General features: G+C 52.6%; 1 protein-coding gene across 3 annotated transcripts in view; it reads left to right on the forward strand.

The window, feature by feature from the left end:
• LOC138645683 (uncharacterized) overlaps window positions 1-27,568 on the forward strand; it is a 240,895-nt gene that overhangs the window by 212,583 nt on the left and 744 nt on the right. Inside the window, exons 1-10 of one of the 3 annotated variants that reach the window (XM_069735146.1) lie at window positions 5,117-5,208; window positions 17,763-18,030; window positions 18,684-18,875; window positions 19,102-19,124; window positions 19,553-19,582; window positions 23,140-23,190; window positions 23,678-23,758; window positions 24,272-24,349; window positions 24,429-24,512; window positions 24,655-24,717. In XM_069735146.1, coding sequence (XP_069591247.1) covers window positions 17,772-18,030; window positions 18,684-18,875; window positions 19,102-19,124; window positions 19,553-19,582; window positions 23,140-23,190; window positions 23,678-23,758; window positions 24,272-24,349; window positions 24,429-24,512; window positions 24,655-24,717 — 861 coding nt within the window. In that variant the 5' untranslated portion in view covers window positions 5,117-5,208; window positions 17,763-17,771. Of the gene's footprint in view, window positions 1-5,116; window positions 5,209-17,762; window positions 18,031-18,683; window positions 18,876-19,101; window positions 19,125-19,552; window positions 19,583-23,139; window positions 23,191-23,677; window positions 23,759-24,271; window positions 24,350-24,428; window positions 24,513-24,654; window positions 24,718-27,568 lie in introns of those variants that run through there. The other 2 variants (XM_069735147.1, XM_069735150.1) reach the window with 2 other exon arrangements.

The following is a 27,568-nucleotide window of genomic DNA, read 5'->3' on the forward strand; positions in this document are numbered from 1 at the left end:
TCAGGAGATGGTTCGTCTGGTTATTGAGATGCTTATGGTCTGTATCGAGATGCTTCATATGGAGAGGATAGTCTTGTATGTTCTTCCTCACATGTCTCACGCCTTTCTCTTAGGTCTACCATGGCTACAACAACATGAACCTGTGTTGGAATGGGCAACTGTAGAGGTGCTCCGCTGGGGACATTCCTGTCATGAGAAGTGTCTGGTTCCAGACTAAGGTCCCGTCTCCTCCAGCATCGCTGCCCAGTTTTCCATCTGCATATTGGTTCTTTGTTGATGTATTTGACAGAAAAAAAGCAGAGAATCTGCCACCCCACAGGCCGTATGACTGTCTTATTCACTTGATTGCTGGAACTGCACCCCCCAGAGGTCGAATTTACCCTCCCCAGCCAAGATTCAAAGCTATGTCAGACAACATTCAGGAGAATTTGGCCAGGGGGTTCGTGATGGATCCTGAGAAAGTCTTTTCCATTCTTAAATGGCCGCTGCCCATTGGAGTCAAAGCATTCCAGAGATTCCTTGGCTTTGCTAACTATTATCGGCAATTCATTCCTCACTTCTCCACTCTGTCCGCTCTCATCTCTGCTATGACCCGAAAGGGAGCTGATCCAAAGAACTGGCCCTCTGAGGCTGAATTACAAACAATTCTTTCTAGAGGTGGTTATTATTATTATTATTATTATTTATTATTATAGCGCCATTTATTCCATGGCGCTTTACATGTGAGGAGGGGTATACATAATAAAACAAGTACAATAATCTTGAACAATACAAGTCACAACTGGTACAGGAGAAGAGAGGACCCTGCCCGCGAGGGCTCACAGTCTACAAGGGATGGGTGAGGATACAGTAGGTGAGGATAGAGATGGTCGTGCAGCGGTTTGGTCGATCGGTGGTTACTGCAGGTTGTAGGCTTGTCGGAAGAGGTGGGTCTTCAGGTTCTTTTTGAAGGTTTTGATGGTAGGCGAGAGTCTGATGTGTTGTGGTAGAGGGTTCCAGAGTAGGGGGGGATGCACGAGAGAAATCTTGTATGCGATTGTGGGAAGAGGAGATAATAGGGGAGTAGAGAAGGAGATCTTATGAGGATCGGAGGTTGCGTGCAGGAAAGTACCGGGAGACGAGGTCACAGATGTATGGAGGAGACAGGTTGTGGATGGCTTTGTATGTCATGGTTAGGCTTTTGTACTGGAGTCTCTGGGTGATGGGGAGCCAGTGAAGGGATTGACAGAGGGGAGAGGCCGGGGAATAGCGGGGGGACAGGTGGATTAGTCGGGCAGCAGAGTTTAGAATAGATTGGAGGGGTGCAAGAGTGTTAGAGGGGAGGCCACAGAGCAGGAGGTTGCAGTAGTCAAGGCGGGAGATGATGAGGGCATGGACTAGTGTCTTTGCGGATTCTTGGTTTAGGAATTTGCGGATCCGTGAAATATTTTTGAGTTGGAGGCGGCAGGAAGTGGTTGCAAGATGGTTGCATCCTTGTTGGGGGCTGGAGCTGGGGGCTGGAGCTGTGGTCACTCAGAAATCCTCCTCGAGTCACCACGTGTCCTGCCGTTTCATCTATAAGGTCTTCTCCGCTCCAGAGCGTAACTACTCCATCGGGGGCAGGGTGTTACTCGCCAATAAGATGGCTTTGGAGGAGTGGCGATACCTGCTGGAGGGCGCAGTCTATCCAGTGGTTATCTACCATAAGAACCTGGCGTATCCCCAGTCCACCCAAAGACTTAATCCATGCCAAGCTAGGTGGTCTTTGTTTTTTGCCCACTTTAACTTTCTTTTACATTTCAGGTCCGGTGACAAGAATGTCAGATGCCCTCTCTCGCTCATTTATGTCTGGGGACAAAGAGGAGGATCCACAATTTATCATCAACCCCTCCAAGATGGATACTGTCGCTCCAGTCAACCTATCGCAAATTCCCTCAAGAAAGACCCTTGTGGCTGAATTCGAGAGGGAGGGAGTTTTGTCATGGGGTCACTCATCCTGCTGTGAAGACACTGAGCTTGAACTGCAATGACCTCATCACTGACATTTTCCCATGGTCAAGAGGTCATTGCAGTTCAGCACGGCTGGGAGCGCAGCCTCAGTGACGTCACTGCTAGTAACTAAGGCTGCGCTCCCAGCAGCTCATTGACCAGTGGTTTTCAGCCAGGATGGTCGCATCTTGGCATTGTCCTGGTTGAAAAGTAATTATCCCCAAGACATGGATTAAGGTGTGGGACAGAACGACTGACAGGTGTGGTATATCATTGCCTTTTTATTTTACTTTTATTACAGATCGAGGGCTTTGGTGGGATTAGGTGAGGTCGTAAGTATGGTTTAATTAGGAATATTAAAGGAGTCTGTCTTTCTTTCAATTAAAGGACTTTTTCTGGGTGTCTGTGTTTTCTTACAATGTGACTATGAGGTCAGTAATGGGGGTGTCTTATTGATGCCTCTCCATTACTAACCTCGGGGCTTGATGTCACCTGACGGTGACATCAACCTCCCCAACTATTACCCCACATGCCACTGCTACAGGGCAAGTGGGAAGAGCGAGGCTAAGTGCCAGATTTGGCGCATCTTAGAAATGCGCCTTTTCTGGGGTGGCTGAGAGCTGATGTTTTTAGCCGGGGGGCAGTATCCATGGCCCCTTCCTAGGCTATTAATATTAGCCTGCAGCTGTCTGCATAGCCTTTGCTAGTTATTGATAATGGGGGGACCCCACGTCATTTTTTAGGGGCTCCCCTATTTTAGTAGCCAGTAAAGGCTAAGTATACAGCTGTGAGCTGATATTAATAGCCTGGGAAGCTCCATGGGTATTACTCACTTCCCAGGCTATAAACATCTGCCCCAGTCATCGGCTTTCCCTCTGCTGGTTATGAAAATTGTGCGGGAGCCCATGTCATTTTATTCCAAAAAATAATCTTTTATTAATTAAATACATGTACAGTAATTTGCACACACGTACTAATTGTATTTGTCACTGACATCTGTATATCTACCTATTCCATATATATTTAATGTACGGTATGTCATCCATCTCTTCTATCCTGTCGGCTCCTGCAGTGATTTTACAGAACACGGCAGATGAATTACCGGCTTTTCTTGTATCTATCACTCTATGCAATATAAATACATATATGTATGTGTGTGTCACTGACATCTATAGATACATCTATTATATGTGTAAACATCTATTCTATCTATTGTATTCTAACCTGTCACTCTGTGATTATACTGATCCTGGCAGATGATTTACCGGCTTTTCTTCTATGTATCTCTCTATGTAATATATACAGTACATATAGAGGGAAGAGTTCTGTGAGGGACAGGGGGCACACTAGGCGGCAGGGCTCTGTGAGGGCCAGGGGGCACGCTAGGCGGCAGAGCTCTGTGAGGGACAGGGGGCACGCTAGGCAGCAGAGCTCTGTGAGGGGCAGGGGGCACACTAGGCAACATGGCTCTGTGAGGGGCAGGGGGCACGCTAGGCGGCAGGGCTCTGTGAGGGACAGGGGGCACGCTAGGTGGCAGAGCTCTGTGAGGGGCAGGGGGCACACTAGGCGGCAGGGCTCTGTGAGGGGCAGGGGGCACACTAGGTGGCAGGGCTCTGTGAGGGGCAGGGGGCACGCTAGGCGGCAGGGCTCTGTGAGGGACAGGGGGCACGCTAGGTGGCAGAGCTCTGTGAGGGGCAGGGGGCACACTAGGCAACAGGGCTCTGTGAGGGGCAGGGGGCACGCTAGGCGGCAGGGCTCTGTGAGGGGCAGGGGGCACACTAGGCAGCAGAGCTCTGTGAGGGGCAGGGGGCACATTAGGCAACAGGGCTCTGTGAGGGGCAGGGGGCACGCTAGGTGGCAGGGCTCTGTGAGGGGCAGGGGGCACACTAGGCGGCAGGGCTCTGTGAGGGGCAGAGGGGAACGCTAGGCAGCAGGGCTCTGTGAGGGGCAGGGGGCACACTAGGCGGCAGAGCTCTGTGAGGGGCAGGGGGCACACTAGGCAGCAGGGCTCTGTGACGGGCAGGGGGCACACTAGGCGGCAGGGTTCTGTGAGGGGCAGGAGGCACACTAGGCGGCAGGGCTCTTTGAGGGGCATGGGGCACACTAGGCGGCAGGACTCTGTGAGGGGCAGGGGGCACACTAGGTGGTAGGGGGCACACTAGGTGGCAGGGCTCTGTGAGGGGCAGGGTGGAGAGTATGTGGTAGGGGCAGAATCATCTAGGCTCTTGTAAGAGGGTGGTGCTGTTACGGACAGTAAGGAACAGGGTGTCACTTTAAGAGGCTGCACCCCCTTGTCTGGCGTGATGGAATGTTCTGCTTCTCCCCTGCAATAATCTTTGTAATGAGCTAGTCTGTGCAGAGTGCAGGTGTGGAGCTGGAGCAGCGTGTGTGAGCTGAGGCTGCTGCAGAGAGGACTTGTTGTGCTGATAGATGAAAGAGAGAACTGTGTCCTGATATAGCTGCAAGAGAGCCATGAAGATACCGAGAAAAGGATTTACAGTTTCCAGGAGCATCCCTAGGATCCAGAAGCATGGAGAAGACCACGTCTCACAGAGCTGACAGAAAGCCGTGCACACCACCATATTGGACTGCTGGGGGCCCTCCTGGGACTGGACCTGATTCTCCAACATCACCGTGACTCTGTTCCTGTTTGGTACACCTGTTAGGGCCTAGTGTAGGCTTCAATAGTCAGTACACGGGAGCGGTGTGGCCTGGTTAGTAAAGGCCAGGGAGGTTATACGTAGAGTAGCATCATCACTTGTTTATTGCTTACATTTGCTTGTTAAACATATTTTGAGTCTGTAATAGTTGGTAGCACCGTGCTATTTTACGGAAAAGATAAAGTTTATTACTCTTGTAAATTGTCTTTTTCCATTGTAAACCCCTGTTTGCATCTTCCTCATTCCCTTCATTCCTTACCTTCCAATAAATCTATCCTTTGTTGTTTGCACCTCATCTTGTGTACAGTAGTCTTCCAGCACCGTGGTGGACCCCGGCCATTGCTTCACTCTCACAGGTTCTGAAGGCTGGAGGGGAAACATTAAAGGGAAAAATCTGCAGCATTTAATCCTTAACTCCACATTGTGCCTTGTACCTCCCTCGTCACCTTCCTTACGTAAGGAGGAGCACGGTGAAAGTGAAAGTCTGTGCCCCCTGCCCGCAGCTCGGAGGCTGCTGCTTTCACTTTCATTGTGAGACATTAAGTTCAGTTCCAGGAAGGACGAGGAGCGAGAAACAGGGGTAACGGGGGAATGGGGGCTGTCAGGGGGTCGTGTGTGATGTGTGTAATATGTGTGATGTGAGTTGTGGACCGTGTGGGATTTAATCTGTAATATATATCATGTGTGATGTCCGATCTGTACAGTTATATGTGCTGTGCTTTATATGCAGAGCTGTGAGTGCCATGTGCGGTGCGTGTGTGTGGTGCGGTGTGTGTGTTATGTGCTGTGCTTTATATGCAGGGTTAGTGAGTGCCATGTGCGGTGCGTGATGTGATGTGTGTGCTATGTGTGCAGTGTGTGTGTGATGAGTGCGGTGTGTGTGATGTGTGTGCTATGTGTGCGGTGCGGTGTGTGTGATATGTGTGCAGTGTGTGTGTGATGAGTGCGGTGTGTGTGATGTGTGTACTATGTGTGCGGTGTGTGTGATGTGTGTACTATGTGTGCAGTGCGGTGTGTGCTATGTGTGTGGTGTGTGTGATGTGTGTGCTATGTGTGTGGCGTGTGTGATGTGTGTGCTATGTGTGCGGTGCGGTGTGTATGATGTGTGTACTATGTGTGTGGTGCGGTGTGTGTGATGTGTGTGGTGTGGTGTGTGTGCTATGTGTGTGGTGTGTGTGATGTGTGTGTTATGTGTGTGGCGTGTGTGATGTGTGTGCTATGTGTGCGGTGCGGTGTGTATGATGTGTGTGCTGTGTGTGATATGTGTGCAGTGTGTGTGTGATGTGTGTGCTATGTGTGCGGTGCGGTGTGTGTGCTATGTGTATGGCGTGTGTGATGTGTGTGATGTGTGTGGTGTGGTGTGTGTGCTATGTGTGCGGTGTGTGTGATGTGTGTGCTATGTGTGCGGTGTGTGTGATGTGTGTGCTATGTGTGCGGTGTGTGTGCTATGTGTGTGGCGTGTGTGATGTGTGTGGTGTGGTGTGTGTGCTATGTGTGTGGCGTGTGTGGTGTGGTGTGTGTGCTATGTGTGTGGCGTGTGTGATGTGTGTGCTATGTGTGCGGTGCAGTGTGTGTGATATGTGTGCAGTGTGTGTGATATGTGTACGGCGTGTGTGATGTGTGTGTGGCGTGTGCGGCATGTGTGATATGTGTGCGGCGTGTGCGGCGTGTGTGATATGTGTGCAGTGTGTGTGCGGTGTGTGTGATGTGTGATATGTGTGCGGTGCGGTGTGTGTGATATGTGTGCAGTGTGTGTGATATGTGTACGGCGTATGTGATGTGTGTGTGGCGTGTGATGTGTGTGCAGTGTATTCAGTGTGAAATGTGTGTTATGTGTGATGTGCAGTCTGTGGAATGAGTAGTATGTGTGTTACTTGCTGCGTGTTATGTGTCATGTATAATGTGTAATGTGTGATCATTCCTCGGGCTGATTACTGATTATTTTGGCGCCCTGCTCTGCGCTGAGTCGATAACTTATCAGTATCAGATTGAGAATTGCACTTTGTATCTTTGTCATAGACATTTCCCGGCAACTTAATATTGTATCAAAATCATGTAACGTCACAAAGTATCTTATGAAAACATTGGTTATCCTTAAATGCAATTATCTAAAACCATAGAGCGGGGCCACAGCAATAATAGCGCTAAATACGGACGAATCGTCAAGTTGCACAAGCAAAAAGGGGGGAAGGGAACAGACGATCAAAAACTCCAAAAGGTGCAAACAATGTAATCATCTTTATTTAACAGACACTGCACAGATGACACCGCGAGGGACAGGCAGGATCCAATAGGACCATAAATCAGGCAGTAAAAGGAATAGATACAAAGGCACAAAATGAGCATGAGAGAAATATAGCATCAACATAACATTCCACTATATTACTGCCATCCGGTGCACGTAGGGAGCTGCTCAGTGTACGGCATAACCCAGGGGTGGAATCTTTTTTTCTGCCGAGGGCCATTTGGATATTTCTACCATCCTGCGGGGGCCGTACCACAAAGTGCATCCTGACTCTGGCATTGGTTTAGGGACATAATCTTCCATTGCATGCCCTTTAGTGATCAGTAGTGACTGTGTGCATGCGTGTGTGTGTGCTAACAGAGCAAGAAGAAATTCATGTAATCAAAATACAGCTCCCTGCCCAAGAATGAGGTCCCTGAGAATCTGTTTTGGGGCCTACTAAAAAGCCATCGAGGGCCGTAAATGGCCCTGGGGCCTGAGGTTCCCCACCCCTGGCATAACATGTGGACAGCTTGAAAATGGTGGCAATAACGTATAATGGTAAAGTGCCAGAGTGCTGAGAGTGCCCCATATATGCAGAGTAAAGATGACAGAGACATATCCACTACATTATTGGGCAGCACCAGCAGAGGCCACACACAGCAGCTCCCTACGTGCACCGGATGGCAGTAATATAGTGGAATGTTATGTTGATGCTATATTTCTCTCATGCTCATTTTGTGCCTTTGTATCTATTCCTTTTACTGCCTGATTTATGATCCTATCGGATCCTGTCTGTCCCTCGCGGTGTCATCTGTGCTTCACGGTTGTTGTAAAACCCCTTTACATTGTTGGTTAAACAAAGCAAATTAAATTCTTTGCACCTTTTGGACTTTTTAATCGTCTTTACCTTTCCCGCCTTTTCATTCATGTAATATCAGTAGTGACAGCACCATCTGGGAGGGGCCAATAGCTCTGCAGCACTCCTCTATCTGGGGGGGCCTATAGATCTGCAGCACTCCTCTATCTGGGGGGGCCTATAGATCTGCAGCACTCCTCTATCTGGGAGGGGCCAATAGCTCTGCAGCGCTCCTCTATCTAGGAGGGGCCAATAGTTCTGCAGCGCTCCTCTATCTGGGAGGGGCCAATAGCTCTGCAGCACTCCTCTATCTGGGAGGGGCCAATAGCTCTGCAGCGCTCCTCTATCTGGGAGGGGCCAATAGCTCTGCAGCGCTCCTCTATCTAGGAGGGGCCAATAGCTCTGCAGCACTCCTCTATCTGGGAGGGGCCAATAGCTCTGCAGCGCTCCTCTATCTAGGAGGGGCCTCTAGCTCTGCAGCACTAATCTATCTTGGAGGGGCCTATAGCTCTGCAGCACTCCTCTATCTGGGAGGGGCCAATAGCTCTGCAGCACTCCTATCTGGGAGGGGCCAATAGCTCTGCAGCGCTCCTCTATCTGGGAGGGGCCAATAGCTCTGCAGCGGTCCTCTATCTAGGAGGGGCCAATAGCTCTGCAGCACTCCTCTATCTGGGAGGGGCCAATAGCTCTGCAGCGCTCCTCTATCTAGGAGGGGCCAATAGTTCTGCAGCACTCCTCTATCTAGGAGGGGCCTCTAGCTCTGCAGCACTAATCTATCTTGGAGGGGCCTATAGCTCTGCAGCACTCCTCTATCTGGGAGGGGCCTATAGATCTGCAGCACTTCTCTATCTGGGAGGGGCCTATAGCTCTGCAGCTTTCCTATATCTGGGAGGGGCCTATAGATCTGCAGCACTTCTCTATCTGGGAGGGGCCTCTAGCTCTGCAGCTCTCCTATATCTGGGAGGGGCCTATAGATCTGCAGCGCTCCTCTATCTGGGAGGGGCCTCTAGCTCTGCAGCACTCCTCTATCTGGGAGGGGCCAATAGCTCTGCAGCGCTCCTCTATCTAGGAGGGGCCAATAGTTCTGCAGCACTCCTCTATCTAGGAGGGGCCTCTAGCTCTGCAGCACTAATCTATCTTGGAGGGGGCTATAGCTCTGCAGCACTCCTCTATCTGGGAGGGGCCAATAGCTCTGCAGCACTCCTCTATCTGGGAGGGGCCAATAGCTCTGCAGCACTTCTCTATCTGGGAGGGGCCTATAGATCTGCAGCACTTCTCTATCTGGGAGGGGCCTATAGCTCTGCAGCTCTCCTATATCTGGGAGGGGCCTATAGATCTGCAGCACTTCTCTATCTGGGAGGGGCCTCTAGCTCTGCAGCTCTCCTATATCTGGGAGGGGCCTATAGATCTGCAGCGCTCCTCTATCTGGGAGGGGCCTCTAGCTCTGCAGCACTCCTCTATCTGGGAGGGGCCTATAGATCTGCAGCACTCCTCTATCTGGGAGGGGCCTATAGATCTGCAGCACTCCTCTATCTGGGAGGGGCCAATAGTTCTGCAGCACTCCTCTATCTGGGAGGGGCCTATAGATCTGCAGCACTCCTCTATCTGGGAGGGGCTAATAGCTCTGCAGCGCTCCTCTATCTGGGAGGGGCCTCTAGCTCTGCAGCACTCCTCTATCTGGGAGGGGCCTATAGATCTGCAGCACTCCTCTATCTGGGAGGGGCCTATAGATCTGCAGCACTCCTCTATCTGGGAGGGGCCAATAGCTCTGCAGCACTCCTCTATCTGGGAGGGGCCTATAGATCTGCAGCACTCCCCTATCTGGGAGGGGCCTATAGATCTGCAGCACTCCTCTATCTGGGAGGGGCCAATAGCTCTGCAGCGCTCCTCTATCTGGGAGGGGCCAATAGCTCTGCAGCACTCCTCTATCTGGGAGGGGCCAATAGCTCTGCAGCACTCCTCTATCTGGGAGGGGCCTATAGATCTGCAGCACTCCTCTATCTGGGAGGGGCCTATAGATCTGCAGCACTCCTCTATCTGGGAGGGGCCAATAGCTCTGCAGCACTCCTCTATCTGGGAGGGGCCAATAGCTCTGCAGCGCTCCTCTATCTGGGAGGGGCCTCTAGCTCTGCAGCGCTCCTCTATCTGGGAGGGGCCTATAGCTCTGCAGCTCTCCTATATCTGGGAGGGGCCTATAGATCTGCAGCGCTCCTCTATCTGGGAGGGGCCTCTAGCTCTGCAGCACTCCTCTATCTGGGAGGGGCCTATAGATCTGCAGCACTCCTCTATCTGGGAGGGGCCTATAGATCTGCAGCACTCCTCTATCTGGGAGGGGCCAATAGTTCTGCAGCACTCCTCTATCTGGGAGGGGCCTATAGATCTGCAGCACTCCTCTATCTGGGAGGGGCCAATAGCTCTGCAGCGCTCCTCTATCTGGGAGGGGCCTCTAGCTCTGCAGCACTCCTCTATCTGGGAGGGGCCTATAGATCTGCAGCACTCCTCTATCTGGGAGGGGCCTATAGATCTGCAGCACTCCTCTATCTGGGAGGGGCCAATAGCTCTGCAGCACTCCTCTATCTGGGAGGGGCCTATAGATCTGCAGCACTCCCCTATCTGGGAGGGGCCTATAGATCTGCAGCACTCCTCTATCTGGGAGGGGCCTATAGATCTGCAGCACTCTATCTGGGAGGGGCCAATAGCTCTGCAGCACTCCTCTATCTGGGAGGGGCCTATAGATCTGCAGCACTCCCCTATCTGGGAGGGGCCTATAGATCTGCAGCACTCCTCTATCTGGGAGGGGCCAATAGCTCTGCAGCGCTCCTCTATCTGGGAGGGGCCTCTAGCTCTGCAGCACTCCTCTATCTGGGAGGGGCCAATAGCTCTGCAGCGCTCCTCTATCTGGGAGGGGCCTATAGATCTGCAGCACTCCTCTATCTGGGAGGGGCCAATAGCTCTGCAGCACTCCTCTATCTGGGAGGGGCCTATAGATCTGCAGCACTCCTCTATCTGGGAGGGGCCAATAGCTCTGCAGCACTCCTCTATCTGGGAGGGGCCTATAGATCTGCAGCACTCCTCTATCTGGGGGGGCCTATAGATCTGCAGCACTCCTCTATCTGGGAGGGGCCAATAGCTCTGCAGCGCTCCTCTATCTGGGAGGGGCCTATAGATCTGCAGCACTCCTCTATCTGGGAGGGGCCTATAGATCTGCAGCACTCCTCTATCTGGGAGGGGCCAATAGCTCTGCAGCGCTCCTCTATCTGGGAGGGGCCTATAGATCTGCAGCACTCCTCTATCTGGAAGGGGCCAATAGCTCTGCAGCACTCCTCTATCTGGGAGGGGCCAATAGCTCTGCAGCGCTCCTCTATCTGGGAAGGGCCTATAGATCTGCAGCACTCCTATCTGGGAGGGGCCTATAGATCTGCAGCACTCCTCTATCTGGGAGGGGCCAATAGCTCTGCAGCGCTCCTCTATCTGGGAGGGGCCTATAGATCTGCAGCATTCCTCTATCTGGGGGGGCCTATAGATCTGCAGCACTCCTCTATCTGGGAGGGGCCAATAGCTCTGCAGCGCTCCTCTATCTGGGAGGGGCCTATAGATCTGCAGCACTCCTATCTGGGAGGGGCCTATAGATCTGCAGCACTCCTCTATCTGGGAGGGGCCAATAGCTCTGCAGCACTCCTCTATCTGGGAGGGGCCTATAGATCTGCAGCACTCCTCTATCTGGGGGGGCCTATAGATCTGCAGCACTCCTCTATCTGGGAGGGGCCAATAGCTCTGCAGCGCTCCTCTATCTGGGAGGGGCCTATAGATCTGCAGCACTCTATCTGGGGGGGCCTATAGATCTGCAGCACTCCTCTATCTGGGAGGGGCCAATAGCTCTGCAGCGCTCCTCTATCTGGGAGGGGCCTATAGATCTGCAGCACTCCTCTATCTGGGAGGGGCCTATAGATCTGCAGCACTCCTCTATCTGGGAGGGGCCAATAGCTTTGCAGCGCTCCTCTATCTGGGAGGGGCCTATAGATCTGCAGCACTCCTCTATCTGGGAGGGGCCAATAGCTCTGCAGCACTCCTCTATCTGGGAGGGGCCAATAGCTTTGCAGCGCTCCTCTATCTGGGAGGGGCCTATAGATCTGCAGCACTCCTATCTGGGAGGGGCCTATAGATCTGCAGCACTCCTCTATCTGGGAGGGGCCAATAGCTCTGCAGCGCTCCTCTATCTGGGAGGGGCCTATAGATCTGCAGCACTCCTCTATCTGGGAGGGGCCTATAGATCTTCAGCACTCCTCTATCTGGGAGGGGCCAATAGCTCTGCAGCGCTCCTCTATCTGGGAGGGGCCTATAGATCTGCAGCACTCCTCTATCTGGGGGGGGCCTATAGATCTGCAGCACTCCTCTATCTGGGAGGGGCCAATAGCTCTGCAGCGCTCCTCTATCTGGGAGGGGCCTATAGATCTGCAGCACTCCTCTATCTGGGAGGGGCCTATAGATCTGCAGCACTCCTCTATCTGGGAGGGGCCAATAGCTCTGCAGCGCTCCTCTATCTGGGAGGGGCCTATAGCTCTGCAGCGCTCCTCTCTGGGAGGGGCCTATAGATCTGCAGCACTCCTCTATCTGGGAGGGGCCTATAGATCTGCAGCACTCCTCTATCTGGGAGGGGCCAATAGCTCTGCAGCGCTCCTCTATCTGGGAGGGGCCTATAGATCTGCAGCACTCCTCTATCTGGGAGGGGCCTATAGATCTGCAGCACTCCTCTATCTGGGAGGGGCCAATAGCTCTGCAGCACTCCTATCTGGGAGGGGCCTATAGATCTGCAGCACTCCTATCTGGGAGGGGCCTATAGATCTGCAGCACTCCTCTATCTGGGAGGGGCCAATAGCTCTGCAGCGCTCCTCTATCTGGGAGGGGCCTATAGATCTGCAGCACTCCTCTATCTGGGAGGGGCCTATAGATCTGCAGCACTCTATCTGGGAGGGGCCAATAGCTCTGCAGCGCTCCTCTATCTGGGAGGGGCCTATAGATCTGCAGCACTCCTCTATCTAGGAGGGGCCAATAGCTCTGCAGCGCTCCTCTATCTGGGAGGGGCCAATAGCTCTGCAGCGCTTCTCTATGTAGGAGGAGTCTCTAGCCCTGCAGCGCTCCTCTGTCTGGCAGGGGCCTCTAGCTCTGCAGCACTAATCTATCTTGGAGGGGCCTATAGCTCTGCAGCACTAATCTATCTTGGAGGGGCCTATAGCTCTGCAGCACTCCTCTACCTGGGAGGGGTCTCTAGCTCTGCAGCGCTCCTCTGTCTGGGAGGGGCCTCTAGCTCTGCAGCACTCCTCTATCTGTGAGGGGCCTATAGCTCTGCAGCGCTCCTCTATCTGGGAGGGGTCTCTAGCTCTGCAGCACTCTATCTGGGAGGGGCCTCTTGCTCTGCAGCACTAATCTATCTGGGATGGGCCTTTAGCTCTGCAGCACTCCTCTATCTGGGAGGGGTCTCTAGCTCTGCAGCACTCTATCTGGGAGGGGCCTCTTGCTCTGCAGCACTAATCTATCTGGGAGGGGCCTTTAGCTCTGCAGCACTCCTCTACCTGGGAGGGGTCTCTAGCTCTGCAGCGCTCCTCTGTCTGGGAGGGGCCTCTAGCTCTGCAGCACTCCTCTATCTGTGAGGGGCCTATAGTTCTACAGCACTTCTCTATCCGGGAGGGGCCTCTAGCTCTGCAGAACTCCTCTATCTGGGAGGGGCCTATAGCTCTACAGCACTTCTCTATCCGGGAGGGGCCTCTAGCTCTGCAGCGCTCCTCTATCTGGGAGGGGCCTCTAGCTCTGCAGCGCTCCTCTATCTGGGAGGGGCCTCTAGCTCTGCAGCTCTCCTCTATCTGGGAGGGGCCTCTAGCTCTGCAGCTCTCCTCTATCTGGGAGGGGCCTCTAGCTCTGCAGCACTCTATGTGGGAAGGTCCTCTAGCTCTGCAGCGCTCCTCTATCTGGGAGGGTCCTCTAGCTCTGCAGCTCTCCTCTATCTGGGAGGGGCCTCTAGCTCTGCAGCACTCCTCTATCTGGGAGGGGCCTATAGCTCTGCAGCACTCCTCTATCTGGGAGGGGCCTATAGCTCTATAGCACTCCTCTATCTGGGAGGGGCCTATAGCTCTGCAGCACACCTCTATCTGGGAGGGGCCTCTAGCTCTGCAGCACTCCTCTATCTGGGAGGGGTCTCTAGCTCTGCAGCACTCCTCTATCTGGGAGGGGCCAATAGCTCTGCAGCGCTCCTCTATCTGGGAGGGGCCAATAGCTCTGCAGCGCTCCTCTATCTGGGAGGGGCCAATAGCTCTGCAGCGCTCCTCTATGTAGGAGGAGTCTCTAGCCCTCCAGCGCTCCTCTGTCTGGCAGGGGCCTCTAGCTCTGCAGCACTAATCTATCTTGGAGGGGCCTATAGCTCTGCAGCACTAATCTATCTTGGAGGGGCCTATAGCTCTGCAGCACTTCTCTACCTGGGAGGGGTCTCTAGCTCTGCAGCGCTCCTCTGTCTGGGAGGGGCCTCTAGCTCTGCAGCGCTCCTCTATCTGGGAGGGGCCTATAGATCTGCAGCACTCCTCTATCTGGGAGGGGCCTATAGATCTGCAGCACTCCTCTATCTGGGAGGGGCCAATAGCTCTGCAGCGCTCCTCTATCTGGGAGGGGCCTATAGCTCTGCAGCGCTCCTCTCTGGGAGGGGCCTATAGATCTGCAGCACTCCTCTATCTGGGAGGGGCCTATAGATCTGCAGCACTCCTCTATCTGGGAGGGGCCAATAGCTCTGCAGCGCTCCTCTATCTGGGAGGGGCCTATAGATCTGCAGCACTCCTCTATCTGGGAGGGGCCTATAGATCTGCAGCACTCCTCTATCTGGGAGGGGCCAATAGCTCTGCAGCACTCCTATCTGGGAGGGGCCTATAGATCTGCAGCACTCCTATCTGGGAGGGGCCTATAGATCTGCAGCACTCCTCTATCTGGGAGGGGCCAATAGCTCTGCAGCGCTCCTCTATCTGGGAGGGGCCTATAGATCTGCAGCACTCCTCTATCTGGGAGGGGCCTATAGATCTGCAGCACTCTATCTGGGAGGGGCCAATAACTCTGCAGCGCTCCTCTATCTGGGAGGGGCCTATAGATCTGCAGCACTCCTCTATCTAGGAGGGGCCAATAGCTCTGCAGCGCTCCTCTATCTGGGAGGGGCCAATAGCTCTGCAGCGCTCCTCTATGTAGGAGGAGTCTCTAGCCCTGCAGCGCTCCTCTGTCTGGCAGGGGCCTCTAGCTCTGCAGCACTAATCTATCTTGGAGGGGCCTATAGCTCTGCAGCACTAATCTATCTTGGAGGGGCCTATAGCTCTGCAGCACTCCTCTACCTGGGAGGGGTCTCTAGCTCTGCAGCGCTCCTCTGTCTGGGAGGGGCCTCTAGCTCTGCAGCACTCCTCTATCTGTGAGGGGCCTATAGCTCTGCAGCGCTCCTCTATCTGGGAGGGGTCTCTAGCTCTGCAGCACTCTATCTGGGAGGGGCCTCTTGCTCTGCAGCACTAATCTATCTGGGATGGGCCTTTAGCTCTGCAGCACTCCTCTATCTGGGAGGGGTCTCTAGCTCTGCAGCACTCTATCTGGGAGGGGCCTCTTGCTCTGCAGCACTAATCTATCTGGGAGGGGCCTTTAGCTCTGCAGCACTCCTCTACCTGGGAGGGGTCTCTAGCTCTGCAGCGCTCCTCTGTCTGGGAGGGGCCTCTAGCTCTGCAGCACTCCTCTATCTGTGAGGGGCCTATAGTTCTACAGCACTTCTCTATCCGGGAGGGGCCTCTAGCTCTGCAGAACTCCTCTATCTGGGAGGGGCCTATAGCTCTACAGCACTTCTCTATCCGGGAGGGGCCTCTAGCTCTGCAGCGCTCCTCTATCTGGGAGGGGCCTCTAGCTCTGCAGCGCTCCTCTATCTGGGAGGGGCCTCTAGCTCTGCAGCTCTCCTCTATCTGGGAGGGGCCTCTAGCTCTGCAGCTCTCCTCTATCTGGGAGGGGCCTCTAGCTCTGCAGCACTCTATGTGGGAAGGTCCTCTAGCTCTGCAGCGCTCCTCTATCTGGGAGGGTCCTCTAGCTCTGCAGCTCTCCTCTATCTGGGAGGGGCCTCTAGCTCTGCAGCACTCCTCTATCTGGGAGGGGCCTATAGCTCTGCAGCACTCCTCTATCTGGGAGGGGCCTATAGCTCTATAGCACTCCTCTATCTGGGAGGGGCCTATAGCTCTGCAGCACACCTCTATCTGGGAGGGGCCTCTAGCTCTGCAGCACTCCTCTATCTGGGAGGGGTCTCTAGCTCTGCAGCACTCCTCTATCTGGGAGGGGCCAATAGCTCTGCAGCGCTCCTCTATCTGGGAGGGGCCAATAGCTCTGCAGCGCTCCTCTATCTGGGAGGGGCCAATAGCTCTGCAGCGCTCCTCTATGTAGGAGGAGTCTCTAGCCCTCCAGCGCTCCTCTGTCTGGCAGGGGCCTCTAGCTCTGCAGCACTAATCTATCTTGGAGGGGCCTATAGCTCTGCAGCACTAATCTATCTTGGAGGGGCCTATAGCTCTGCAGCACTTCTCTACCTGGGAGGGGTCTCTAGCTCTGCAGCGCTCCTCTGTCTGGGAGGGGCCTCTAGCTCTGCAGCACTCCTCTATCTGTGAGGGGCCTATAGCTCTGCAGCGCTCCTCTATCTGGGAGGGGTCTCTAGCTCTGCAGCACTCTATCTGGGAGGGGCCTCTTGCTCTGCAGCACTAATCTATCTGGGAGGGGCCTTTAGCTCTGCAGCGCTCCTCTATCTGGGAGGTGCCTATAGTTCTACAGCACTTCTCTATCCGGGAGGGGCCTCTAGCTCTGCAGCGCTCCTCTATCTGGGAGGGGCCTCTAGCTCTGCAGAACTCCTCTATCTGGGAGGGGCCTATAGCTCTACAGCACTTCTCTATCCGGGAGGGGCCTCTAGCTCTGCAGCTCTCCTCTATCTGGGAGGGGCCTCTAGCTCTGCAGCACTCTATGTGGGAGGGTCCTCTAGCTCTGCAGCGCTCCTCTATCTGGGAGGGTCCTCTAGCTCTGCAGCTCTCCTCTATCTGGGAGGGACCTTTAGCTCTGCAGCTCTCCTCTATCTGAGAGGGTCCTCTAGCTCTGCAGCGCTCCTCTATCTGGGAGGGTCCTCTAGCTCTGCAGCTCTCCTCTATCTGGGAGGGGCCTCTAGCTCTGCAGCACTCTATGTGGGAGGGACCTCTAGCTCTGCAGCACTCCTCTATCTGGGAGGGTCCTCTAGCTCTGCAGCACTCCTCTATCTGGGAGGGGCCTATAGCTCTATAGCACTTCTCTATCTGGGAGGGGCCTCTTGCTCTGCAGCACTCCTCTATCTGGGAGGGGCCTCTAGCTCTGCAGCACTCTATGTGGGAGGGGCCTCTAGCTCTGCAGCACTCTATCTGGGAGGGACCTCTAGCTCTGCACCGCTTCTCTATATGGAAGATACCTATAGCTCTGCAGCTCTCCTCTATCTGGGAGGGGCCTATAGCTCTATAGCACTTCTCTATCTGGGAGGGGCCTCTTGCTCTGCAGCACTCCTCTATCTGGGAGGGGCCTCTAGCTCTGCAGCACTCTATGTGGGAGGGACCTCTAGCTCTGCAGCACTCTATCTAAGAGGGGCCTCTAGCTCTGCAGCACTCTTTCTGGGAGGGTCCTCTAGCTCTGCAGCACTCCTCTATCTGGGAGGGGCCTATAGCTCTATAGCACTTCTCTATCTGGGAGGGGCCTCTTGCTCTGCAGCACTCCTCTATCTGGGAGGGGCCTCTAGCTCTGCAGCACTCTATGTGGGAGGGACCTCTAGCTCTGCAGCACTCTATCTAAGAGGGGCCTCTAGCTCTGTAGCACTCCTCTTTCTGGGAGGGGCCTCTAGCTCTGCAGCACTCCTCTTTCTGGGAGGGGCCTCTAGCTCTGCAGCACTCCTCTATCTTGGAGTTGCCTCTGCCTATGAATAAACCGCTAAATTTTCTGTAAAGACTGACACTTTCTTGAGTGTTAACTCTCCCAGAATTCTTTTTGTTTTGATACTCAGCAGAACATCATGGTGGGCCGGCAGACTGTACAGATATTTTCTCGATCTGGAGAGGTTGAGTACAGATGGTTGCTGGACGGCCTGAGAGAAGAGTGGACGGTGTCTGCATTCACCATCACCAACAGTAACAGCGGCGCCTTCTGTGATCAGATCTACCGATGTTCCTTCGCAATCCTCTACCACTCCCGAAACCGCGGGCGAGTCAACATCACCGACGTCACCGACTCCTTGTATGATGATGAAGTAAAGGCCATATCCGAGGGGCTGGGTAAGAGCATGGCGAAATACAGAGTAATGTCCAGTGTTCACAGAGGGGGCAGCTTCTTACCGGGAGACCTCTGTGGTGGAGAAGGGCCAGAAATAATCTTCTGTGCCCGGGGTCAGGATGAGTTTCAGAGGATTACTCAATGGTTCATGATACAAAAGGAGAATAACATGGCTGCTGTCACCCATACACAGTGCCTCAAATGTCTACAGGCCATGAGTGGTACTGCTGCACTTACTGTCATAGCAGATATAAGGGGTAGACAGGAGACCACCCATCCTCTATCCCCACTGTAAATGACAGACATCCCGAGCGTCCATTACTGGGTCCATTACTGGGTCCATTACTGGTCCAATATTAGGTCCATTATTGGGTCCATTATTGAGTCCATTACTGGGTCCATTATTGGGTCCATTACTGGGTCCATTATTGGGTCCATTATTGGGTCCATTATTGAGTCCATTACTGGGTCCATTATTGAGTCCATTACTGGGTCCATTATTGGGTCCATTACAGGGTCCATAATCGGGTCCAATATTAGGTCCATTATTGGGTCCATTACTGGGTCAGTTATTGGGTCCATTACTGGGTCCATTATTGGGTCCATTACTGGATCCATTATTGGGTCCATTATTGGGTCCATCTATGTATTACAGGTAAAGAGAGGCTGATCGTTGTTATTGATGACCTGGATGACAGCAGCGAGAAGGCAAAGGATCGGATCCTGACACATCAGCACAGTCTGAAGATCCGAACCCAAGAGATCTTCTTGGTCACCACCCAAGAAAAGACAAATCATGAACTGCTCCGACGCAAAATGGGAAATATCAAAAGCATCATCGCTAACAGTAGGTTACTAATCTAACAGGGGGTAGGGCTGACAACGTCTCACTCGTGTATACAGGCTGGTTGTCAGTAGTAATAGATAATGAGCTGGTAGTACACTATAGGTGCGTGTTATGGATCATGTACCTGGTGGTATCAGAGAGGTTTGTGGGTGGCCTAATATAGGCTTCTATATGTAATAGAGGGTTATCATGAGACATGTAATAATCACGTCCTCTCTTATTACAGGTGTGAGACCATCGCGCATAAACGTGAGTACTAATCACACATCACCCCTGTTATATTATTATAAAGCTGCTAGAGCTACACAGTGAATATAAGACATTGGGGAGAGGAGGGGGATGAAGCTGCAGCTTCTCTTTCTCGGTCTTTGCTGGGTGCAGCAGTCACATGTCATCAGACTCATCGTACAGTGAAATGCATACTGTAGTGGGCGGGGCAGTATGAGGAGACATCATTGGCTCAGAGCAGACAGCACAGCTTTGACATCATGATGACTCCGCCCACTCAGCAGGCACAGGAAGAGAGACTGTGCAGGAGCAGGAACAGCGGAGGGAAGTGAGACCCCAAATCTGCAGGAGCAACGTCTGACCCACATCTACAGGAGCAGGAGGGAGGGAGATGTTTCTCCTGTTATTATACATGAGCATTAAACTGGAATATTTTCTCCTATTTCCAGGATGATGCCTCTTTCAATGTCCCCATACAGGTGAGTGGTCTCTTATAGACGTTCCACTGTCAACCATTCATTAATTATGAAATATTGTAATATTGTGTGTAATAAATAAAGAATCGACAGAAGGATCGTTACTCAAAGATAATGTTGAGAATCGGGAGGGGCTTCTAGCCCTGCAGCGCTCTTCTATCTGGGAGGGGCCTATAGCTCTGCAGCACTCCTCTATCTGGGAGGAGCTTCTAGCTCTGCAGCATTCCTCTATCTGAGAGGGGCCAATAGCTCTGCAACACTCTATCTGGGAGGGGCCTATAGCTCTGCAGCTCTCCTCCATCTGGGAGTGGCCTATAGCTCTGCAGCACTCCTCTATCTGGGAGGGGCCAATAGCTCTGCAGCGCTCCTCTATCTGGGAGGTGCCTATAGTTCTGCAGCTCTCCTATATCTGGGAGGGGCCAATAGCTCTGCAGCACTCCTCCATCTGGGAGGGGCTTATAGATCTGCAGCACTCCTCTATCTGAAAGGGGCCTATAGCTCTGCAACACTCCTGTATTTGGGAGGGGCCTATAGCTCTGCAACACTCTATCTGGGAGGGGCCTCTAGCTCTGCAGAACTTCTCTATCTGGGAGGGGCATCTTGCTCTGCAGCACGCCTCTATCTGGGAGGGGTCTCTAGCTCTGCAGGACTCCTCTATCTGGGAGAGGCCTCTAGCTCTGCAGCGCTCCTCTATCTGGGAGGGGCCTATAGCTCTGCAACACTTCTCTATCTGGGAGGGGCCTCTAGCTCTGCAGCACTCCTCTATCTGGGTGGGGCCTCTAGCTCTGCAGCACTCCTCTATCTGGGAGGGGCCTCTAGCTCTGCAGAACTCCTCTATCTGGGAGGAGCCTCTTGCTCTGCAGCACTCTATCTGAAAGGGGCCTAAAGCTCTGCAGCACGCCCCTATCTGGAAGAGACCTCTAGCTCTGCAGAACTCCTCTATCTTGGTGAGAACTCTAGTTCTGCAGCATGCCCCTATCTGGGTGGGGCCTCTAGTTCTGCAGCACGCCTCTATCTGGGAGGGGCCAATAGCTCTGCAGCACTCCTCCATCTGGGAGGGACTTATAGATCTGCAGCACTCCTCTATCTGAAAGGGGTCTATAGCTCTGCAACACTCCTTTATCTGTTAGGGGCCAATAGCTCTGCAGCACTCCTATATTTGGGAGGGGCCTATAGCTCTGCAACACTCCTCTATCTGGGAGGGGCCTCTAGCTCTGCAGAACTTCTCTATCTGGGAGGGGCCTCTTGCTCTGCAGCACTCCTATCTGGGAGGGGCCTCTTGCTCTGCAGCATGCCTCTATCTGTGAGTGGTCTCTAGCTCTGCAGGACTCCTCTATCTGGGAGGGGCCTCTAGCTCTGCAACACTCCTCTATCTGGGAGGGGCCTCTAGCTCTGCAGCACTCCTCTATCTGGGAGAGGCCTCTAGCTCTGCAGCTCTCCTCTATCTGGGAGGGGTCTCTAGCTCTGCAGGACTCCTCTATCTGGGAGGGGCCTCTAGCTCTGCAGCACTCCTCTATCTGGGAGAGGCCTCTAGCTCTGCAGCGCTCCTCTATCTGGGAGGGGCCTATAGCTCTGCAACACTCCTCTATCTGGGAGGGGCCTCTAGCTCTGCAGCGCTCCTCTATCTGGGTGGGGCCTCTAGCTCTGCAGCACTCCTCTATCTGGGAGGAGCCTCTAGTTCTGCAACACTCCTCTATCTGGGTGGGGCCTCTAGCTCTGCAGCACTCTATCTGGGAGGGGCCTCTAGCTCTGCAGCACTCCTCTATCTGGGAGGGGTCTCTAGCTCTGCAGGACTCCTCTATCTGGGAGGGGCCTCTTGCTCTGCAGCACTCCTCTATCTGGGAGGGGTCTCTAGCTCTGCAGGACTTCTTTATCTGGGAGAGGCCTCTAGCTCTGCAGCACTCCTCTATCTGGGAGGGGTCTCTAGCTCTGCAGCACTCCTCTATCTGGGAGGGGTCTCTAGCTCTGCAGGACTCCTCTATCTGGGAGATGCCTCTAGCTCTGCAGCGCTCCTCTATCTTGGTGAGAACTCTAGTTCTGCAGCATTCATCTATCTGGGAGAGGCCTCTAGCTCTGCAGCACTCCTCTATCTGGGAGGGGTCTCTAGCTCTGCAGCACTCCTCTATCTGGGAGGGGTCTCTAGCTCTGCAGGACTCCTCTATCTGGGTGGGGCCTCTAGCTCTACAGCACTCCTCTACCTGGGAGGGGCCTCTAGTTCTGCAGCACTCCTCTACCTGGGAGGGGCCTCTAGTTCTGCAGCACTCCTCTATCTGGGAGGAGCCTCTTGCTCTGCAGCACTCTATCTGAAAGGGGCCTAAAGCTCTGCAGCATGCCCCTATCTGGAAGTGACCTCTAGCTCTGCAGAACTCCTCTATCTTGGTGAGAACTCTAGTTCTGCAGCATTCCTCTATCTGGGTGGGGCCTCTAGTTCTGCAGCACTCCTCTACCTGGGAGGGGTCTCTAGCTCTGCAGCACTCCTCTATCTGGGAGGGGTCTCTAGCTCTGCAGGACTCCTCTATCTGGGTGGGGCCTCTAGTTCTACAGCACTCCTCTACCTGGGAGGGGCCTCTAGTTCTGCAGCACTCCTCTACCTGGGAGGGGCCTCTAGTTCTGCAGCACTCCTCTATCTGGGAGGAGCCTCTTGCTCTGCAGCACTCTATCTGAAAGGGGCCTAAAGCTCTGCAGCATGCCCCTATCTGGAAGTGACCTCTAGCTCTGCAGAACTCCTCTATCTGGGAGATGCCTCTAGCTCTGCAGCGCTCCTCTATCTTGGTGAGAACTCTAGTTCTGCAGCACTCCTCTATCTGGGAGGGGCCTCTTGCTCTGCAGCACTCCTCTACCTGGGAGGGGCCTCTAGTTCTGCAGCACTCCTCTATCTGGGTGGGGCCTCTAGTTCTGCAGCACTCCTCTACCTGGGAGGGGCCTCTAGTTCTGCAGCACTCCTCTACCTGGGAGGGGCCTCTAGTTCTGCAGCACTCCTCTATCTGGGAGGGGCCTCAAGCTCTGCAGCACTCCTCTATCTGGGTGGGGCCTCTAGTTCTACAGCACTCCTCTACCTGGGAGGGGCCTCTAGTTCTACAGCACTCCTCTACCTGGGAGGGGCCTCTAGTTCTGCAGCATTCCTCTATCTGGGTGGAGCCTCTGCCTCTGAAGATTGATGGGGATTGATGTTGGCTAATGATGACGATGGTGATGAATGATGTTGATTATATTAGTGTAGTCTTGCCTAATGACTCTATATTGACCCCAGCTGATGATTGTTTTCCACATTTGGTGGACCTGTTGGACCAGATGTTTGTCCTCTGAACTCTTTGCCATGGGTGCCTTCAGATTATGTGATCATTAGAGTAGAAGTTTACAGCCTACCGCCTCCTATATCTGGACCATATAGTTACAGCCAGGTTCTGCTGCGGTGGTCCTCCGGTCACACCCGCCCTGCGGTGCGCTCAGACCTTTCCCCGCACACTCTTCTGATTTCTGCTCTCCTTGTCTATCAGTTCCAGCCGTATATATATATATATTTGCTTAGTATTAAATCTCCTTCTTTTGGTTACATGCAGAGTACAGAAGACGGTCGTCCTAGGAAGACGGGCCAGTCCGGGGCTCCTGAGGTCTCTGCTTATTATTTGTTGGGATCCTGAGTATTAGATGCGTCTCAGTCTCACAGTCATGAATGATAATATGGAAGGTTTGATGCATCGCGTCGGGGTGGTGGTTCCTCCATGGTTTGTGGATGATCCTAGCTCCATGTCCATGCACCGCTTTGGCCTGTGACCTAGCACACCATCATCCCCCATTTCTCACATGTATTAATGGCCCCTGTACAGTGGACGACACATCCACCAGGTCTCCTTATAATGAGGAGACTCCATGAAATGATGGAAAGTCTCTTGGTGACATTGGATCTTCCCTATCAGACCAATGGTCTAATATTGGCCGGTCTCCTGGATGTCTCCGAGCAGGGAGTTGGGGTTATCTTCATTCTCCGTCTAGGACACATCACCAGGATAGAGCAGAGTGGGGGGCAGTAACCTGAGCGCTCAGTCTACACTCCACCCCTAGTATATACTGTATGTAACGTGACTGCTCTGTTTTCAGGGGCCAGTGAGGAAGCTTTTGGTATCGGCGCTATCGATTCTCACTTTCTGGAACACATACCACGATCCAAACCCCAGAAATGTAAGTTATTGTGAGAAGAAGCCGAAATTCTGTGTCTAATTCAGGAAAAGTGTCACAAATGTGGAGAAACTTGGGATTGAAGTGAGACTGTGCAGTGAATGTCACGTGTCACCTCCTCAGTGCTCCCCATCATCAGCAGAATCATGGTCCTCCATCACTGCACGGACACCAGAGGGGGAGGCTGCCCCTAATACATGACTGGTAGCCCACCCGGGAATGTGATAGCTTCTCGCATGGTGGATCTGTAGGTGCATGAACACCGTCTGTGACGTCACCCCAGCTCCACACTGGAGGACTCGTATCTATCGGCCCCCGCAGTCACCAGGGCCACGTGTTACTGCGACCTCACCATCCCTTATATCTACGTCCCAGGGACCTGGCCCCAAGTATAGTAAGGTCCTGCAGCAGTTTATGGGATACAGCGCAGGGCTACAGGCCAGGGGGTGACATATTCATGAATGGCTGTAGTTCTCCTTGCCTTCCGCCATCACACTGTGTCGTTCTTCCTGGCAGGGTCTTCTCCTGATGCTCTGGACGGCAGTGACATGGAGGGCGCTCAGTATCCCTGTATCTAAGCCCGTGCTACCGCTGGTGAGTACCGGTGACCGTCCTGTGCTAGCGATGGTGATAATGTGACATCAGGTGCCGGTAACGTCTTCTTCTGTCGCAGGGCTCCTGGGAGTGCCTCCTTCTGTCCTCCGCCATGACGATGATCTCCATCTATGACACGTGCCACAGACCCAGCGCGCCCAATGTGAGTGATGCCATTATAGCTACGGCTCATTATAACCACGTCAGCGTCGTCCTCTCCGGCGTTATCCGGCTGGAGTGTAATAACTACATGACGTCGTGCATCTCTGTATCTGACATGACGCGGTCCTTACATTGACTCTTAGGTGACCGGCAGCGTCCTGTGGACTATATCCTCCTGCAGATATTTCCTGCCCAGAAGACAGTCAGTAAGTAAATGTATACATATCTATTAACCCTCTAGAGTATGTGTACAGTGCTCCTCTATGGTGTACAGTGCTCCTCTATGGTGTACAGTGCTCCTCTCTATAGTATACAGTGCCCCTCTATAGTGTACAGTGCTCCTCTCTATAGTGTACAGTGCTCCTCTCTATAGTGTACAGTGCTCCTCTATAGTGTACAGTGCTCCTCTATGGTGTACAGTGCTCCTCTATGGTGTACAGTGCTCCTCTCTATAGTATACAGTGCCCCTCTATAGTGTACAGTGCTCCTCTCTATAGTGTACAGTGCTCCTCTCTATAGTGCACAGTGCTCATCTCTATATAGTGTACAGTGCTCCTCTATGGTGTACAGTGCTCCTCTCTATAGTATACAGTGCCCCTCTATAGTGTACAGTGCTCCTCTATAGTGTACAGTGCTCCTCTCTATAGTGTACAGTGCTCCTCTCTATAGTATACAGTGCCCCTCTATAGTGTACAGTGCTCCTCTATAGTGTACAGTGCTCCTCTCTATAGTGTACAGTGCTCCTCTCTATAGTATACAGTGCCCCTCTATAGTGTACAGTGCTCCTCTATAGTGTACAGTGCTCCTCTCTATAGTGCACAGTGCTCATCTCTATATAGTGTACAGTGCTCCTCTATGGTGTACAGTGCTCCTCTCTATAGTATACAGTGCCCCTCTATAGTGTACAGTGCTCCTCTATAGTGTACAGTGCTCCTCTCTATAGTGCACAGTGCTCATCTCTATATAGTGTACAGTGCTCCTCTATGGTGTACAGTGCTCCTCTATGGTGTACAGCGCTCCTCTATGGTGTACAGTGCTCCTCTCTATAGTATACAGTGCCCCTCTATGGTGTACAGTGCTCCTCTCTATATTGTACAGTGCTCCTCTCTATAGTGTACAGTGCTCCTCTATGGTGTACAGTGCTCCTCTCTATAGTGTACAGTGCTCCTCTATGGTGTACAGTGCTCCTCTCTATATTGTACAGTGCTCCTCTCTATAGAGTACAGTGCTCCTCTATAGTGCACAGTGCTCCTCTCTATAGTGTACAGTGCTCCTCTCTATAGTGCACAGTGCTCCTCTCTATAGTGCACAGTGTTCCTCTCCAGTGTACAGTGCTCCTCTCTATAGTGTACAGTGCTCCTCTCTATAGAGTACAGTGCTCCTCTCCATAGTGTACAGTGCTCCTCTCTATAGTGTACAGTGCTCCTCTCTACAGTGTACAGTGTTCCTCTATTGTGTACAGTTCTCCCCTCTATGGTGTACAGTGCTCCTCTCTATAGCGTACAGTGCTCCTCTCTATCGTGTACAGTGCTCCTCTATGGTGTACAGTGCTCCTCTCTATATTGTACAGTGCTCCTCTCTATAGAGTACAGTGCTCCTCTATAGTGCACAGTGCTCTTCTCTATAGTGCACAGTGCTCCTCTTTATAGTGTACAGTGCTCCTCTCTATAGTGTACAGTGCTCCTCTCCATAGTGTACAGTGTTCCTCTCTATAGTGTACAGTGCTCCTCTCTATAGTGTACAGTGTTCCTCTCTATAGTGTACAGTGTTCCTCTCTATGGTGCACAGTGCTCCTCTCTATGGTGTACAGTGCTCCTCTCTATATTGTACAGTGCTCCTCTCTATAGTGTACAGTGTTCCTCTCTATAGTGCACAGTGTTCCTCTCTATAGTGCACAGTGCTCCTCTCTGTTGTGTACAGTGCTCCTCTCTATAGCGCACAGTGCTCCTCTATAGTGTACAGTGCTCCTCTATAGTGCACAGTGCTCCTCTATAGTGTACAGTGCTCCTCTATAGTGTGCAGTGCTCCTCTCTATAGTGCACAGTGCTCCTCTCTATAGTGAAATGTCTGCCATAATGGTGAATACTCGCATTTAAGGAGTGTGGTTCGAACCCTTGAGGATCGAACCCATGGATCTTAAGTCCAATGCCTTAACCACGTGACCATCCTGGTGAATACCACGCATGCAAGGAGTGAAGTTGGCCGAGTGATTAAGGCATTGGACTAAAGATCCAATGGATATGTATCCTCATGGGTTCGAACCTCACTCCTTGTCAATGTCTGCCATTATGCCCAGACTCTTTCCACTATAGTGCCCAGGCCGTGTCCACCTTTGTGTCAGGGCAGTGTCCACCATCGTGCCCAGGCCGTGTCCACTATTGTGCCTGGGCCATGTCCACCATCATTCCCTGTTCGTGTCCACCATCGTTTCCTAGCCATGTCCACAATCATGTCCTGGTCGTGTCCACCATTGTGCCTGGGCCATGGCCAACATCCTGCTCAGGCCGAGTCCAACTCTTCTCCTGTGGAGCGTGGAGATCACAAGTGTCCTGTGTTGACCTTGTGCACATGGATTTCTCCAGGATTTCTGAATCTGTTGAGATTATTTTCTGTAAATAGTGGAAATTCAAAAGTCTTTGCAATTTTACAGAACATTTTTTTTTAAATTGTTCCACAATTATTAAATGCAGGTGTCCCCAGAGTGGTGACCTCTGACCATCTTTGCTTCTGGGAGACTCTGCCTCTCTCACATGCTCTTTTTATGCACAATTATGTGACTTAGCAGAAAATTGACCTTCCTGCTGTTATTCATTAGTATCACTTAATTTTCCGGCCTTTTGTTAATCCTGTCCCAACTTTTTTTTAGTTTTGTCGCTACTTTCAATTTCTAAATGTGTTAATTTTATCAGATGAAAAGGAGAAATGTCCAACGTCTGATCTGTTCTCTGTTCTGTGTGATAAAACATGGTGAGAAGCGGGTTCCAGTTCATCACATTCTGGTTTTCTTTTTCTTCTACAAAACGCCCACATTTTATGGAATTGTGGTTGTATAACATT

Source organism: Ranitomeya imitator, chromosome 7, assembly GCF_032444005.1.
Source record: "Ranitomeya imitator isolate aRanImi1 chromosome 7, aRanImi1.pri, whole genome shotgun sequence".
NCBI lineage: Eukaryota > Metazoa > Chordata > Amphibia > Anura > Dendrobatidae > Ranitomeya > Ranitomeya imitator.